This window comes from Neofelis nebulosa, chromosome 1 (genome assembly GCF_028018385.1).
Source record: "Neofelis nebulosa isolate mNeoNeb1 chromosome 1, mNeoNeb1.pri, whole genome shotgun sequence".
NCBI lineage: Eukaryota > Metazoa > Chordata > Mammalia > Carnivora > Felidae > Neofelis > Neofelis nebulosa.
The window spans coordinates 96,005,231-96,023,280 of NC_080782.1; the positions used below are offsets into that span (position 1 = coordinate 96,005,231).

The 18,050-nt window shown below is 44.4% G+C and overlaps 1 protein-coding gene across 1 annotated transcript in view; it reads left to right on the plus strand.

Moving 5' to 3' along the window:
- Positions 1–18,050, plus strand: part of SERINC5 (serine incorporator 5) — a 104,055-nt gene that overhangs the window by 29,952 nt on the left and 56,053 nt on the right. Inside the window, exon 2 of the mRNA XM_058728602.1 lies at positions 13,484–13,651. Within this exon, the coding sequence (XP_058584585.1) occupies positions 13,484–13,651 (168 nt within the window). The remainder of the gene's footprint in view (positions 1–13,483; positions 13,652–18,050) is intronic.

An 18,050-nucleotide genomic window follows, 5' to 3' on the forward strand; every position in this document is an offset into this window, starting at 1 on the left:
AATGGTGAGATCATGACCTGAGCCAAAACCAAGAGTCGGGACGCTCAACCAACTGAGTCACCCAGACATCCCCAAGTGTAACCCTTTGATGGGAGTGTAAGAATGGAGCGTTTAGCCTCATGCGGGAAGTAAGTACAGGCCTCAGCAAAGAGTTCAGCCCTTGCAAGTGAATGAAGTCAGGGTACAGCCCCCTGGAACATAGAATTCACACAGTTCTGATTCCATAATAGGCCTACCTGCTGTTATAATCTTTAAAATGAAAAGAGAGGAGCACCTGCCTGGCTCGGTAGGTAGAGCTTGTGACTCTTGATCTTGGGGCCATGAGTTCAAGCCGACCATGTTGGGCATAGAGCTTACTTGAAAAAAAAAAAATGAAATGAAACAAAAAAAAAAGAGGCAAATGCCTTCTCTTAGGTGGTAGAAATATTTTTATATTTGTCTTTGGTCTATGCCAGACATTTGGCGCTAATAAAAAAACAAATAAGCAGGCAAAATAAAACACGACCTGTCTCGCAAGCATCCTTGATGACCTCAGTTCGAAGTAGCATCTCCCTCTTGGGGGGCTGCACCATTCATTTAGCTCTCTGCCGGTCCATCTCATACCAGTTACTTCAATAAGAGTTCTGTCTCTCCTGGTAGACAGTGAGCTTCTGAAATATTCAACAGATATTTACAGAGCACCTGCTTTGTTGCAGGCCTCAGGCGAGGCACTGCAGACATTGCCTAGAATGAGATGGACAGTCTTTGCTTTGATGAAATATAGAGTCTAGTGAGGGAGACAGATTTTAACTAAATCATTCCCAAGAGACCTAATTCCAGTGTGATTAGTTTTATGAAGTTAAGACAGTTTATAAAAGGAACTTAATCCAGCCAGTAGGATTAAGCAGGTCAGGCAGCAGCTTGGGGAAGCATTAGCCCTAGGGCCGCCATATAAGGTTGCGTAGTACTACGCAAAGGTAACCAGCTGAGAGGGAAGGTGGGAGCTGAGATGCTATGCCTGCTGGCTTGCTCATGCTGTGCCTTTTTCTAATTTCCAGAAATGCATCGTGTAGAATACCAAGGGGCAGTTCCTGTTAACCGAGCCCCCCCATCTTTTCCCACCCTCCCAGCCCCCCGCAAAGGTATTACACTGATAATTAAACATTATAAAGCAGTGGGAAAAAATTGACTTAGAAGGCACCCAACTGAAGCAGAAACCCCAGTTCTTTCATTTACTGGGTGTGTCTTGGTTATTTGATCAACTTTCTCATGCATAATAGAGCTGGATAACACCATAGGGTTATGGTGAACATTAAATTCTATAACATATGTAAAGAGTTGAGTAAAGTATATGATGCACAGAATAGGTACTCACTAAATTGTGTTCGTAACAAACTTGTCAGTTGCTTATGTTAGCATTGTTTCTGTTACCCATTTTGTCCTAAGTTTTCTCAGTATTTCCCCAGTTTCTTCCTTGCCTTCTTTGGGAAGACTGGACATTGGCTAGAATTTCTGCATCACGCCTTCTTCCTTTCTAGTTGTTGAATGGGCAGTTGTATCATCAAAGGTTTAAATCTTCCGGGTTTCTCCATGTATGTCTGACAACTACTTTTTGTTTTGATTTGTTTTTCCTGCTTTGGATTGCTTCATTTCAAGGTCTCCTGGATGCCTAAGGGTAACCTGGAATTTAGTCTGCAAAATGAGTTTTAATTTGATCAGAGCGTTGACTCTCAGACTTGTTCTCGGAGTGGGGATCCTCTGTAAAGTCTGGTGTCCCTTATGGAGTATTCTGAAAAACTAGATAAGTTTTTACAGCAGAACATGATTATTATATATGGCCTATAAAATCCCAACATGTTTGTTAATGAAAAAGCAAGCTAAATATCACCTTCTGATTCCTGGTATTCCATTCCATGAATGGTTGTGATGTGTTCTTTCTGCTTGCCCTCTGCCTGTATACCTAATTAATTGAGAGTAGGTGAAGTTTCCCCAGGCCTCCTCCTGTTGCATCCATAGGACTCCTGAAACAGAATGCTACGGGCACCAGTGACTGTCACAGCAAAGTTTATTGCAACGAGAGGCAAGGCCGACGGATCAGGACTGACACTCTCGATCTTGATCAGAGTGCAGCCTCGAACAGCTGGGGTACAGTTTTTATAGTCCACATCGTCTTATAGACCACATCATCTTATCATCACCTGGGAACAGAAAAAAGAAATAGTTCCCAGATGGGGGTGGAAACAGTTCTGCCCTTAAGCCACAACCAGTTGACCTCCTTGACCCTGCCTCTGGCGCCCCTTTTAAAACAAGGCTGTTATCTCTTAGCCTACAGTGTCAACCAAAGCTGTTATTTTTCAAGGCTACAGGTTAGCCCTACACTACAATTTAACCCTTACACTCCCACCATCACCAGCAAGTCTGGGTCCAGAAAGGTTTCTCAGTTATTTCCTACTTTATTGCCATCCTCCCTCACCCCTCAGCTTCCCACCTGGGAACTCAGGCACAGTGCTGATTCCTTGGTCTCCATGGAGGGTGGGGGTACCCACTTCACTGGCAGCCCCGCCCCAACCTGTCCCACCCCCTGGGGCTCCCTGAACAACAAGACCTTGGATTTCTCTAGTGAAGGAAGGAGGGGCGAGACAGATCTAGAATCTTCAAAAGAGCCCTCTATTTGGTCCATCACCCACTCTGCCTAGATGAGAAATGCTAGGTTTGATTGAACAAATAACAGTAATTAAGGTCCATTTTCTGAACTGCCCACCCCTGGGGCCTGTTTACCTTGTAGCCGGATAACCATTCGTTTGGTGTGTTTGTCAGCCTAGCCTTGTGGGCTATTGTGTTCCATTTGATGCTGGGTAACTTCAGTCTAGAGCTGATGGAAGAGCTCTGTCTTTATAGTTTTAAAAGCAGAGGGAACACCACTCCCAATATGAGTAAGTAACTTCCTGCATTAAAAAGAATGCCCCAGGGGAATCCTCTCTCTTAGGCTCCTCTGCTCCACCTTGCACTTGGTCACATAACCAGTGCTCCGATGAGTAGAAAATAAGACAAAAGCTGGGGTAGGGGTCCCCTCTATGAGAATATTTACATTTCTGTTGGTATTTTGATAGAAAAAATGTGACTCATAGGTTCCTTCATTTGGCCCTGGTTCCTTCTGCAAATTTTAGGAACAGCAACAGGACGCGTCTCAAATTGGGGGTTGGTTGCAGGGGAGGAGTTGCACGTGTATGACACTTCTCTGCTGGTTGGTACCATCGAGGCAGCTATACTTGAAGAAAAGCATCATCATAAATGCTGCCTCGGACTTTGTGCCAGCTGGCTTTGTCGTGAGGACCAGGCTCACAAGAGGGGGTGGTGATGAAATTCGCTGGGCATCTGCACAGCACTTCAAATGAAAAAGGCAATTAACTGCAGATATTTGCTTGGGGGGAAAGGCATACACCCATTCATTCCTTCCTCTTTAAGCTAGAAGTGGGAGACAGAGATAGATTTTGAAGGTGAAAGGAGAGGAGAGTTGATAAGGCTTCCTGAAGTTTTGAAGGACTGAGGAAGGGTGGAATTAATGGCGAGAAAGTTTTTTCTCAGCTGTAGGAAAGCAGTACAGCTGTTACTTCAGCTCCAAGAAAAAGCTGTTAAACCAGGAGGCTTTCATCCTGAAAGATAGAGGCAGTTAGAGGGTGGAGGGCGGCCAGTGGGAGGGACGTGAGTTTACCCATGAGAAATGAGGAGTCCAGGCCAGTGTGGGCCTTTCCTCTGTCCCCCTCCTCATTCCTGCCCCCAAGTGCTGGAGCTTTCTGGGTCCGCCCACGGGTTTTCCAAACCAGAGGTCCCACGCCTGACATTTTTGTTTCCAATTTATGTATTCATTTACGTGCAAAGAGGTTCTAGATGTCACCTTCTATTGGGCTCTTTTGTGAATCTTAAAAAGTAGGATCGAATGAAATCCTGACTGCTGGAAAACCCGAGGTAGATGGCACATACAGGTTTTTCCTTGCACAGAGCCACTGGAGCTAGACTAACCTTCACAGAGAGGCGTCTTGCCAGCACGCGGAGGGTCAGAGGTGTCTCTTGAGTAGTGGCTTCTTTCTATGGCCTGGAAGAGGACTGGCCAGCACTTGACCCTGCACTTAGGTTGTGTGTGAGATTGGGGGTGGGGGAGGGACTTCCTGCTCTCTGTCTTCTCAGAATGGGGGGAGGGGAGAGGAAGGGAGGTACAACAGGGGACCGGGCACTTACCAGCCACAGCCTATGGCTGTTCAACAGCATTCAGTTTTGTGGCCACCCCAGGGTTAACTCATCGTGTGCCAGCCTTTCATTTTAACTGTTTTGTGATGGTAGACACTTAGACCCTTACTGCCTTCTTACTGTGGTCAACAGTGTCATTTAAACCAATTTGTGGAGGGGCACCTGGGTGGCTCAGTCGGTTGAGCGAGCATCTGACTTCGGCTCAGGTCATGATCTCACGGTTTGTGAGTTTGAGCCCCGTGTCGGGCTCTGTGCTGACAGCTCAGAGCCTGGAGCCTGCTTCAGATTCTGTGTCTCCCTCTCTCTCTGTCCCTCCCCTGCTCATACTCTGTCTCTCTCTGTCTCAAAAATAAATAAAAACATTAAAAAAATTTTTTTAAAACCAATTTATGGAGACTTCATTTAGTTGTTTTGAATATCCGTTAGTCTTTGGCACTATAGATACAGAAGTGTGGGATCCAAAGGCTTGTCCCTCCTCCAGATGTACTCAGTTGTCTCAAGTGGCGTGTGTTTCCTGGTCCACTGATGCTCATCACTGAATTTGTCCTTGAGCCAAATCACCTAACATTTCTGGGCCTCACATTTCACATCGGCAACATGAGAGGACTGGACTGGACCAGAGGCTTTCACCCTAAGTGCTGGGTAGAATCTGGGGAATGCTGAGTTTGACCTAAATAGACTAGAATGCAAGCTTCATGAGGAACTGTACCACCCGCCCCTGGTAGTGCCTGGTCGCCAGTAAGCATTAGGTAAATTTGGTGTATGAACACATAAGCACATTTGTAGTATTATAGTGCATCCGTACCTTTTATACATTGGAGTTGCACAAAGGCTTCCATTTGTTGGGGAGAGGAGTGCCCTGCCAACCCACCTGAGCTCTGAGGTCACCCCCGCCCCAACTGTCTGATCCGCTGAGACAGGCCCGTTTCTGTTCTCCATCCCAGAACATCCTTGCATCAGGTTGGCTCTGTGGCCTCCATCCCCAGCCTGGGAAGTGCTCCGTGACTCGGCGGGGTTTGGGGATCAGGCTGGCAGGAGGCACCTCTTGGAAGGGGTTTGGCAGATTTTTCCCCTTGCAACATAACCCCCATGACAGAATTAGGCGAATTTTGGGGTTTATGTTTCATTAATTGCTTGTTGATAAGTAGAACAAGCAGGATTTTTCCTCTTTTATTTTGATGAGAAGATTTAAAAAGTTTTAAAAAATGAACACCTCTCTTCCCATCCTACACTTACCATTTTGAATTTCAAGGTTTCATTTTCTTACACTTTTTTTTTTCTTCTCCCTCCAGAACTTGCTTAACTCCTCCTTCTTAGGTCTGTTCTGCTGCCAGTATTTGTGGCTTCAGTGGGTGCAAATGAATGTTCTGCCTGCCTTGTTTGTTCCTTACTGGAAGCAAAGTACAAAGATGGCTGTAGCTTTTGGCGGGTGGGAAGTGCTTCTATGTAAGTGGTCCAGCTTTTTCCCAGGTTGCTAGGATGCTCTCCTGGGTTTGGATCTCAGGAGCTTTATTCCCAAAAGTAGTTTCCTTCCAACAGATGGATTTATCAGCCATGTTAGAGCAGGAAATGAAAACATTGCTATAAAAGAGGTATTAATCATTTGGTCCCACCCCCCTCTCATCCTTACCTCTTTCTTTAGAACCTCAAGGACCAAGGAGAATGGGGATCTAGGGAGGAGGGACATGACAGATGGACTGATGATGTGTACACCTGGCTCTTTTTTTTTTTTTTTCCTATCACCTTGTGCCAGGCTCTGTGTTAACTTTATCTGAATTGTCTCATTTAATCTTACTAACAGTCCTTTCAAGTAGATGTTTTTATTCCCATTTTACAAATGAGGTCATTAATACTTAGGGGGTGGTAAAGAATTGGTGCACGGCCACATAAGCAGGCAGTATTCAAGCTTGGGTGTGAACCCAGATGGCCTGACCTCATAGCTCTTGATTTTAACCCTGAAAGCTGTGGTTTGCAGCAGAAGGGGGGAGGCAATTGTTCGAGACATTTCTGATTGTCACCACTTGTGAAGGAGACAGGGAGGGTGCTCCTGGCATCTAGTGGGTAGAGGCCCAGGAGGCTGCTTAACATCCTACCGTGCACAGGACAGCACCCCAACAAAGACTTACAGGGCCACAAAATGCCCTAGTGCCGAGTTTGACCTGCCTCCTGGGAATGTTTGTTTTCTGTTGAACTGCCAGGAAGTGGAGTTAGTTAACCTTTTAACCTTAAACATAATAGATTCTGTCCTCTGACCTACAGAACTATATCAAATGTGGTGTTTTTTAGAAGAGATATAAGTGGAGGGTGGCGTGATGGAATGAGTCAAAGAATCCAGCTGCTATCTGAGGACCGAGAACTTGATCAACTTTTTTTTTTTTAATGTTTGTTTATTTTTGAGAGAGTGAGAGAGATACAGAGCGTGAGTGGGGGAGGGGTGGAGAGAGAGACATACAGAATCTGAAGCAGGCTCCAGGCTCTAAGTGGTCAGCACAGAGCCCGATGTGGGGTTCGAACCCACGGATCACGAGATTATGACCTGAGCCAAAGTTGGAGCTCAACCGACTGAGCCACCAGGCCCCTCCCACTTTGTTTTTTGGGTGCTGAATGTAACCCTAACCTTGTGAGAAAAGAGACTCTCAGGGAGAACATTTTTGTCCAGGTACCACTGATCCCCAGAAGCCAGCGCTGGCATCATGTGTGTTCATAGCGTGCCTGTTTCAGACTCATCCCTGGGTACCCAGTGCCATTTAAGGAAGAACACTGACCCTTGACAGTGCTTTTCACTGAAATGATGTTAAGGGTAGAAACCAGTATATTCTGGTATGTCGAAACCTGTGTGAGAAACTACCTGTCAGAAACTCCTTTCTGGCAAACCCCCAGAATCTGGTTCCCACGGTCATGGCCAGGATTGTAAAAACCTCGGAGTTTTAAGGGATTCTTGAACTCAAAAGAGAAAAACTTAACAATTTTATTTTATTTTATTTTATTTTATTTTATTTTATTTTATTTTATTTTATTTATTTATTTATTTATTTATCTATTTATTTATTTATTTATTTATTTTTCCCAACGTTTTTTATTTATTTTTGGGACAGAGAGAGACAGAGCATGACCAGGGGAGGGGCAGAGAGAGAGGGAGACACAGAATCGGAAACAGGCTCCAGGCTCCGAGCCATCAGCCCAGAGCCTGACGCGGGGCTCGAACTCATGGACCACGAGATCGTGACCTGGCTGAAGCGGGGCTCGAACTCACGGACCGCGAGATCGTGACCTGGCTGAAGTCGGACGCTTAACCGACTGCGCCACCCAGGCGCCCCTATTTTTGATTATTGTTATTAATTTTTTAATGCTTATTTATTTTTGAGAGAGAGAGAGAGAGTGAGCAGGGGAGGGCCAGAGAGAGAGGGAGATACAGAACTCAAAGCAAACTTCAGGCTCTGAGCTGTTAGCACAGAGCCCGACATGGGGCCCGAACTCACGAACTGTGAGATCATGGTCTTAGCTGAAGTCCTATGCCCAACCAACCAAACCACCCAGGCACCCCGAAGAACTTAAGAATTTTAGATGAAGGAAATATAAGAGCAGATTTTTGGGTTAGGCAAATGTATAGCTTCTTGTTCAACTCCTTGAACTTTTAGGTAGTTGTTTAATTTTTGTCGTTTCTTTTTTATTTGCTTCAAATTCCACCAAGTAGAGGTTTCCTTATATGTATTAAATACTAACAAATATTACAAGGGTTAAGGAATTATCACTTTTCTATTGTGGTAAAAAATAGAAAATTTACCATCTTAACCAATTTTAAAGATACAGTACAGTAGGAATTTTCTGGTTTTATCCCCCCAGTTACAGAGATGGTTCACTCTGGCTTTTCTCTCTCATATAGCTAAATTAGTAGTTTTCTTTTACTTATTGGCTGATTAAATTAATAAGTATTTGAATGTTTACCACCTGTGAGAACAGAAACTTTGTTTTGTTTTCTTCCAAAATAGAAACGTGTTGTCATGTTTTTCTAATTAGAAGCTATGTGCTTGTTGCAAAGAGCTTAGAAAATACAGAAAAACATAGTTAACTCCTAATCTACAGGTCTATTAATGACTGTTGCCATATTGGTATATCCTTTCAGATTTTTTTTTTGTTATTGTTACTGCTCTAGGTCTGGGTATATTGTTACCTCAAATGCTATCATACTCTATATTGTTGTGTGTTATTTATTTTCAGTTAATACATTGTATATATCTTTCCATGGCAATAAATTTTTCTGTATCTACTATATAATCATTGTGGTGGGTGCATTGAATTCAGTGATGTGAATGTGCCATAATTTCAGTGGTTAGTACTCTTTCTTTTTTCTTTTTTTTTTTTTAATTTTTTTTTTCAACGTTTTTTATTTATTTTTTTGGGACAGAGAGAGATAGAGCATGAACGGGGGAGGGGCAGAGAGAGAGGGAGACACAGAATCGGAAACAGGCTCCAGGCTCCGAGCCATCAGCCTAGAGCCTGACGCGGGGCTCGAACTCACGGACTGCGATATCGTGACCTGGCTGAAGTCGGACGCTTAACTGACTGCGCCACCCAGGCGCCCCAGTTAGTACTCTTTCATTGAACATCCAGGTTTCCTTTATCTCTCCAAAATGGCACGTAGACGGTCATTCTTTTTTTTTTTTTTTTTTTTTAAATTTTTTTTTTCAACGTTTTAAATTTATTTTTGGGACAGAGAGAGACAGAGCATGAACGGGGGAGGGGCAGAGAGAGAGGGAGACACAGAATCGGAAACAGGCTCCAGGCTCCGAGCCATCAGCCCAGAGCCTGACGCGGGGCTCGAACTCACGGACCGCGAGATCGTGACCTGGCTGAAGTCGGACGCTTAACCGACTGCGCCACCCAGGCGCCCCTAGACGGTCATTCTTAACACGTATCTTTGTATTCTTGCTTAGCGAGGGAAGAAAAAGGTCTCTTGTTTTAATTGCTTCATTCCCAGGAACTAATGCTGTGCATAGTAGGTTTGTAGTATAATAAATGTTAGTTGAGTGAATGAATGGCTTAGTTATTTCCATAGGATTGGGAATAGGGCTTTTAACGTGGGGTAGGACGCGGTGGTTCAGGGAGGTTGGTGATTGGGGGTGTTGAGCTGCTTGGGACAGGGCTGTATTTAAGCGGGATCATTCAGGTCCACTGAGGCCAGAGATTGCCTGCAAGAGCGAAAGGGGCACAGAGAAGGAGATGCCTTCTTCAGATATTTGTTGAATGCTTACTGTACACCCAAGGGCAGGCAAGAAAAAGCGCTTCCTGTCTTGCTGCCTCCTTCCCACGCAGCCAGCTTCCCTTTTGTAGGGATCCAAAGTTTCAGGCCAGCGTTGTCTGTCCTGCTCACCCTCTCTGTGCCAGCAGCAAGGAGAGACAACCAGATTCAAATTCAGGCTCCCCCACTTATCAGCCTTCTGACCTTAGGTTGCCTAACCCCTCTGAGCCCCTGTCTCGGCTCTGTAACTTTGGGGTGACAAAACAGCTAATAATACTATTTGTGCCTTGCAGCAAGTAAGAGATCAATAAGTGTTAGCTATTGTTAGCTAATATGATAAATTAAATAAGCTTTAGTAAATTGCCCTATGTTCTTTTGTATGGGAGAAATCCACTGTAAGCCCCAACCCAATTTACTAACGCAATTGTAGCATGGTTGAGTTTCCGACAGCATGATCATTTTGTGTGTTAGGGACTACCTGCCAAGTGTATTTGTTCTTTGGGGAGCTCCTCCTTTATTGAGCAGAGGGAGCTGCGTGTTCTTGACCTCCTAGTTTTCAAGTTTTACCATTCCCTTGCACAGCTACCACTAAAGGACAGCACGTGGCCCCATGCTGGCAGGAATTGAAATTTACCACTACCTCTGCCTTCTAGTAGTAGTGAGAAATGTGTACAAGTTTGATGGGAAGCTGTTTTTGCACTTGGAGCCTGGAGAATGAGCTGCAGAATGTTGGTTGGGGCTCTAAAACTTAAATAAATATTGCTTGTCAAAGTGGAATCGGTTGATTATCTCTCTGCTAACCCCCGGTGATTCATAGGTAAGCCTAAAACCTCAAAAGAGAAGGAAGGAAAGCAGGCTGTGACATTGTATGTGAAGCATTGTATATTACCGAAAGATGTGGAAATCCAAATTTAGTTAAAGGATAGAGAACGCTTTTTACCTGAATTAAAAAAAAAAAAGGGGGCGCCTGGGTGGCTCAGTCGGTTAAGCGTCCGACTTCGGCTCAGGTCACGATCTCACAGTTCGTGAGTTTGAGCCCCGTGTCAGGCTCTGCGCTGACAACTCAGAGCCTGGAGCCTGCTTCAGATTCTGTGTCTCCCTCTCTCTCTGCCCCTTCCCTGCTCACATTCTGTCTCTCTCTCAAAAATAAATAAACATAATAAAACCCAGTTTTATGCCTTAATGTTTTTCTTCTATTTCTTTGATGTTATAAGCCCTGCAGCATGCTCAGGAACACCTGGGTTCTGCTTTTCACAGCTTCAACAGCTTCAGTATTTGGGGAACTTCCCTACTGCTGCCCCCTCTCTCTCCACCGTTTATTAAGGGACAGTATTAGAATTATTGTAGTTAACAGAAGTCTCTGATGTCTTTCCTGCATTCTGCTAGGGCTCCCATATTTCCGAGTTGGGAAAACCAACTGAGTGACAGTTGGTGTCAGGTCAAGATTTCTTTCTTTTTGCAGTTGGGACTTAGTTTAGACAAACCAAAGCCAACTTGGCTATCCAGAACTCTCAAGGAGTAAGTCTTTCTGAATGAAGGTTTTCCACATTGCTTAGGGATTTACATGCTCCTAAACTAAAGCAGTGGAAGTAAAACATGTGACCCTCTTTGGAATGGTTCTTGTGGCAGAAGTATCCTTCTTTGCCTTCCCAAGAGGAATGAATGGGACGTGGTGAATGAGTTCTCACAGTGCCCTGTGAGCTATCCCCTGAATGCACAGGCCCCAAGCAAGTGCTGCTCACTTGCTCTAGTGGGAGGGCTCCAGTTGAAATGTTAGGTGTGTGTATATATACACACAGATACACTCACACATGTATATGTATGTTTTAAAAAACATCATAGCACTATATAGAGTGAAAGTGAAATGAGAAAAGTTTGAAAAGTCAAATCCATACAATGATACATGACTTTAATGATAGGATAGGATTATTCTAAGTAAGCAGTATGATTTTCATTTCACACTTTGTATGATCACATTTCTTTTGTTACTATTTGCCTTTGAATAATAACAAATAATATATAAAATAATTTATATAAATATATATAATAAACATGATATAAATAGAATATATATATGTATATATATTTATATATACACATAAAATCCATTTATTTTCCCCCTTCTGTGGAGATAGTTTAAATGTTGATTGTACTATGGGAATGTTCTATCATGGGAAGGATTAACTGCTTTAAAAATATTTCTTTTGGGACGCCTGGGTGGCTCAGTCGGTTAAGTGGCCGACTTCGGCTCAGGTCATGATCTCACGGTCCATGAGTTCAAGCCCCGCGTCGGGCTCTGTGCTGACAGCTCAGAGCCTGGAGCCCGTTTCAGATTCTGTGTCTCCCTCTCTCTCTGACCCTCCCCTGCTCATGCTCTGTCTCTCTCTGTCTCAAAAATAAATAAACGTTAAAAAATAAAAATATTTCTTTTGGGGCACCTGGGTGGCTCAGTTGGTTAAGCGTCTGACTTCAGCTCAGGTCATGATCTCGCGATCTGTGGGTTCGAGCCTCGTGTCGGGTTCTGTGCTACAGCTCAGAGCCTGGAGCCTGCTTTGGATTCTGTGTCTCCCTCTTTCTGCTCCTCCCCTACTCGTGCTCTGTCTCTCTCTCAAAAATGAAACAAACATTAAAAAATTAAAAGAAAATAAAAGTATTTCCTTTCCCAAATAGAATAAATATCCTACTGCATTTGAATTTGAAATGCAGTCAGTAAGACTGGTTATTTAAGACCATAGAACTAAAAAAAGTTAGCAGGCAACGAAGGAGACAATTGGGAAAGAATTTGGGAGGCAAGGAGGAGGAAGGCAAGGCCCAGAGAAAAGGCAGCCCTGCCAGTGGGAGGACCCCATACAAGCAGTAGTGTTAGATTTCACCCGTGTGATCTGTTAGCGCCACCCGAGTAGAGTAGCTTATCTTACAAAGCAGCCTAGCCTTAGGATGCCAGAAGAGTCTTGCGAGGAAGATGGTTTGGAAAGCAATGTAAGATGGAGAGAGCCCATTATAAGCGTGTGAAATGATGAAATACTACACAAAGTGCTCAAACAGTGGTGTTACTGGACAGAGAACCCGTTCTGAACTCTGGTTTGGCTGCTCGCCTCTCAAAAATCAATACTTGAGAGACAGGTGATGGTGGGAAAGGAGAGGTTGGCATTACTGAGGAAGCCAGCAGCCTCGGAAGATGGTGGACTAAGGTCCCAAAGATCATCTTCTCGTCCAGGCGAAGCCGGAGGGTTTTAAAGAGGAAAGTGTGAGACACTGGGGTTGGGGTGGGCTACCTGGAGGAGAAGGTGGTGCCCAGGCATTTAGTCCGCATATGCCGACATGACCCTCAACAGGCTTGCGGGCACCAGCAGCAGCTATTTTCAGTCGTCAGGACTTCTCTTCTGGGCAAGACTGGTCCTTCTCTCCTCAAGGCCAGTGGTCTGCAGATCTCAAGGAAGGTAAGTGAGTTTGGTTCACTCAGACCAAGGGAGTGCATAAGCTTAATGCTGGTTAAGCCCTAAGACCTATTGGAGTGGTGTTACAAAGGCAGTTTCCTGCAGTAAATGAAGTAAGATGTGATTATAGCCTCTTGTCTGATACCTATGATCTCTTCTCATTGGCAGATGAGATGTTTACAGTGTGATGCTTGTTTCCAAACCATTGCAGGGTCCTGAAGTGCCTTCCAAATCATCACCAAGAGATTGAATTTTTAGGTTTTAGACTTCTTCTCTTACTCCTTAGCTGATCCCTGAAATCTTTGTTTCCCCTCAGAGTAATGATTATAGTGCTTCAGGTGAACTGTGACTTTTCTTTTTTAATGATTGGGCATCTCCCACGCCACAGTCCCTTCTTTTTATTAAAGACAATATCAGACCAATTCTGGTGAAAGCTTCATTTGCACACTAAACTGTTACTGCACGTTCTGTAGGCAAGATGGCTCAGAAGACTGATAGCCTGGGAGGTCGACCTGCAGCGGTCTGGAGTTAATGGGTCCGTAAATCAATGGCTCTAAGAGGATGTTTTGTGTTCCTTTCCTAGTTGGCCTGCTGCTGTGGGTCCGCTGGCTGCTCCCTCTGCTGTGACTGCTGCCCCAAGATCCGACAGTCCCGGAGCACCCGCTTCATGTATGCGTTGTACTTCATTCTGGTCGTCCTTCTCTGCTGCATCATGATGTCAAAAACTGTAGCTAATGAAATGAAGGAGCATGTAAGTCTGCCTCATCCTCCCTCCCTTCTTTTCTTTTCTTTTCTTTTCTTTTCTTTTCTTTTCTTTTCTTTTCTTTTCTTTTCTTTCCTTTTCTTTTTCTTTTTCTTTTTCTTTTTCTTTTTCTTTTCTTTCTTTAATGCTTTGGATTTATTTATTTTGACAGAGAGATTTAGAGCATAAGCGGGGGAGGGGAGGGGCAGAGAGAGAGGGAGAGAGAGAGAATCCCAAGCAGGCTCCATGCTGTCAGCACAGAGCCTGATGCCAGGCTCAAACCCACAAGCTGTGAGATCATGACCTGAACCGAAATCAAGAGTCGGATGCCTAACCGACTGAGCCACTCAGGCGCCGTGGCCTCTTTTGAACTCTTCTCATTTGATGATGATTGGTGAGGGTGTGTGGGAAAACTTTCCCTGTAAAGGATGGGGGCCCAGCCACGCTGGTGTGGATAGGGGTATACTCATTATCTCCAGACCTTCCTGAAGCCTCTTCAGTGCTTTCCTGCCAAGCAGGGGAACCATTCAAAGTCTTGAACTTTAGCAGTAGAACAGATACAGTCTGTTCTTTGGTGTATTGTGTGTTCGGTCTATGCCTTGTTTATAACTGTTCCTCCTAGATGTACAGTCTTCTTGTAGACTTGGTACTTTTCCCTTGTTGTAAGGATGGCTTCCAGTGTCTCAAGTAGCAGCTGTTATAATAAACTCTATTTGGCCTACTTGGGAAGCCTGATAAAGCTTAGAAAATTCCACAGATGATGAGGAGTGGGCAGTAGGGCGATTTTTACTTTGCTGACATGTCATTTGTGGTTCGGGTGTCTCCAAGGGTGAGGAGTGGATTTTTAGACATTTCTTGGGCAATGTATGCAGAAGTAGGCCTGGTTTGTGATGCTGATGAAGCAGGGCGTTTTCCTGGACTTTCCCCATAGAAGGCATTTTAATCAGCCAGATGACAGGGGCACGTGTTGGGGTTTTTGAGGGAGCCCAGTAAATAACATTTCCCCTCTTAGTCTCTAAACAAATAGGCAAAAAAGACCGAAGTGTCAGTAGATAGATGCCAGACATCACCCTCTGTCCCTCATAAAGCTCATATGAGAGAGTATGGCTTGAATCTGCAGAGAAGTGGGCCTCTTAGTACTGAACCCCAAAACAAGTTAGACTTTTCCACTGAGGGAGCCTACCCAGGCGCCAGTCCCCCTAGGCTGGGCCATACTTCCCCTGCAGAGATACAGTTTCCCGAGAAGAGTGGCAGGGGCACTCTTTGCCAGGGGCAGCTCTTGTCTAAGGGAAAGGGGGAGAGCAAAGGCTAGCTATCCAAACCCAATTTTCCTGGGGCCCAGCAGAATGAGGAGGGGGAGAAGGCTAGGGCCAGCACTCTGTTGGAACCCCACCACCGTGGAGACGCCATCACCAGGAACAACTCCCGAGCAAGTGTCTCTTTTCCCCAACCTCATGCTGAAGCTACAGGCTATCTTAACTATACTCTCAGTGTAATGCCCCCGATTTCGAATCCGAGAGACCACCAAGGAGCCGATACCGATGGAAACGCACGAGGGTTTATTTGCAAGCTCAGCTTGGGCCTTGGGCCCAAGTATACCCGACACAGCGGAGCAGGGACGTGGACCCCTAGGTTAAGAGGTGTAGCAGTTTAATAGGGGCCAGTGGCCAATGAGATTGTAACACACACAGAAAGTTGCATAGTCATGTCGGTCCACACGCAGGTGGCCAGTTGAATTACAATTTACCCTATAGTTTGAACTAGCCTATCACTCTGGTCGGAATTGGCACGCAAGTTTGGCGGGCAAAAGGTGGGGTTTAAGAATTGGCGTGCAAGTTTTGCGGGCAAAAGGTGGGGTTTACATTCTTTGGCAGTTAGGGATTCCGCATTCCTATATGAGCCGGTTTCCAGTAAGGGTGTGCTTAGCGGCTTGACTAGCTAGGGTGGGGGAGTGTCTTAAGCAATAAGTAGGTCATGTGGGGGTTATACATGAGACGGTGGGTGCAGCACAAAATGGAGTTAGTCTTGCTCTGCTTGTCCAGGGGTAGGGGATTTTTGTTAAATTCCTTGGATCCCACATCAGGAGATTCAGAACAACCATTTCCTTAGAAACACTCGACATATTCTTATCCATTAGGCTCTCTGAAGTTTTCTGTTGTGCATTACTTTTTTTTTTTAATTTTAATTTTTTATTTTTTAAAATTTACATCCAAATTAGTTAGCATATAGTGCAACAATGATTTCAGGAGTAGATTCCTTAATGCCCCTTGGCCATTTAGCCCATCCCTCCTCCCACAACCCCTCCAGTAACCCTCTGTTTGTTCTCCATATTTATGAGTCTCTTCTGTTTTGTCCCCCTCCCTGTTTTTATATTATTTTTGTTTCCCTTCCCTTATGTTCATCTGTTTTGTCTCTTAAAGTCCTCATATGAGTGAAATCATATGATTTTTGTCTTTCTCTGACTAATTTCATTTAGCATAATACCCTCTAATTCCATTAGTTGTAAATGGCAAGATTTCATTCTTTTTGATTGTCAAGTAATACTCCATTATATATATATATATATATATATATATATATATATATATATACACACACACACACACACACACACACACACACACACACATATATATACATATACATATATATATACACACACACACACCACGTCTTCTTTATCCATTCATCCATCGATGGACATTTGGGCTCTTTCCATACTTTGGCTATTGCTGATAGTGCTGCTATAAACATGGGGGTGCATGTGTCCCTTCGAAACAGCACACCTGTATCCCTTGGATAAATGCCTAGTAGTGCAATTGCTGGGTCATAGGGTCGTTCTATTTTTAGTTTTTTGAGGAACCTCCATACTGTGTTCCAGAGTGGCTGCACCAGCTTGCATTCCCATTGGGCATTGCTTTTATAATTGTGAATGTATGGTCTGGAATTTGGGGAAACTACTGTCAAAACCTGTGACACTGCACTTCTCCCCTGATTACTTTAATTTTTTTTTTAATGTTTATTTTTGAGAGAGAGAGAGAGCAAGGGAGGGTCAGGAGAGAGGGAAACACAGAATCCATAGCAAGTTCCAGGCTCGAGATGTCAGCACAGAGCCTGATGCGGGGCTCGAACTCATGAACCATGAGATCATGACCTGAGCCAAAGTCAGATGCTTAACCCCTGAGCCACCCAGCTGCTCCGTGCTTTAAACATTGGATGTCTCCTCAGTAAGGCACTGCAGTGGGAGCTCTGGAACATTCAAACTTGTGAGAAATGGAGCTTATCATCCATCAGTCATCTGAGGCATAGAACAAGGGGGAAATTAGTCAGTGCCATATGAGAAGATGCATGAAGCACTTTGGAAATTTGGAGGTGGGGAGACCCAGAGCTAAGACTGCCTCGTTAGGCTACATCAGGCTGTACTGCACCTTAGTGGTAGTTAACCACCAATTGTCTTCCGCATACCATGGTTTAATCTTGTATGTTTGTGGCAGGACATTTGAGAGGAGGAAAACTGAAAGGGCATTTCATCTCCCTTTTATTACCTTTGTTTTTCAGGTAACTTCATATTCTCTTTGTAAATTCAGCAAGCATCGGTTTGAGGATCCATTGTGGTTGTGATAGGAATTCTCAGCGTGCGTCGGTTGTCTGTGGTGCATTTCCAGCCCTTAAGAAGTTTTCAGTCTTGGTAGAATTTAGCTTTGGATCCAAGAAACAAACCCTGAAAGTATACAAATGTGTAGTGGTGAACCCACGAGCAACATTACTGGAGGTAGGGTTCATTTGGGAGCCACCGGTATACATTTTAGGACATGACTTTCTTTTTTTAAATTTAATTTTATTTTAGAGAGAGAGGGTACAAGTGGGTGAGAGGGGCAGAGAGAGAGAGAGAGAGAGAGAGAGAGAGAGAATCTTAAGCAGCTCCATGCTCATGAGATCATGACCTCAGCTGAAATCCAGAGTCAGATGCTCCACCAAGTGAGTCACTGAGGCCCCCCTAGGATATAACTTTCACAATACTAATTTTAATATTTGATTGCCATCGAACTAACCTGCCCCATGAAATAGTCCCTGACAACTCCAGCTAGCATGTATGGTTTCTAAGTGTTGGTAGAACATTTAAGAAACAGAAAGCAGGGCGCCTGGGTGGCGCAGTCGGTTAAGCGTCCGACTTCAGCCAGGTCACGATCTTGCGGTCCGTGAGTTCGAGCCCCGCGTCGGGCTCTGGGCTGATGGCTCGGAGCCTGGAGCCTGTTTCCGATTCTGTGTCTCCCTCTCTCTCTGCCCCTCCCCCATTCATGCTCTGTCTCTCTCTGTCCCAAAAATAAATTAAAAACATTGAAAAAAAAAAAATTAAAAAAAAAAAAAAAAAAAAGAAACAGAAAGCATTTCACTAAGGGAGTCGTAC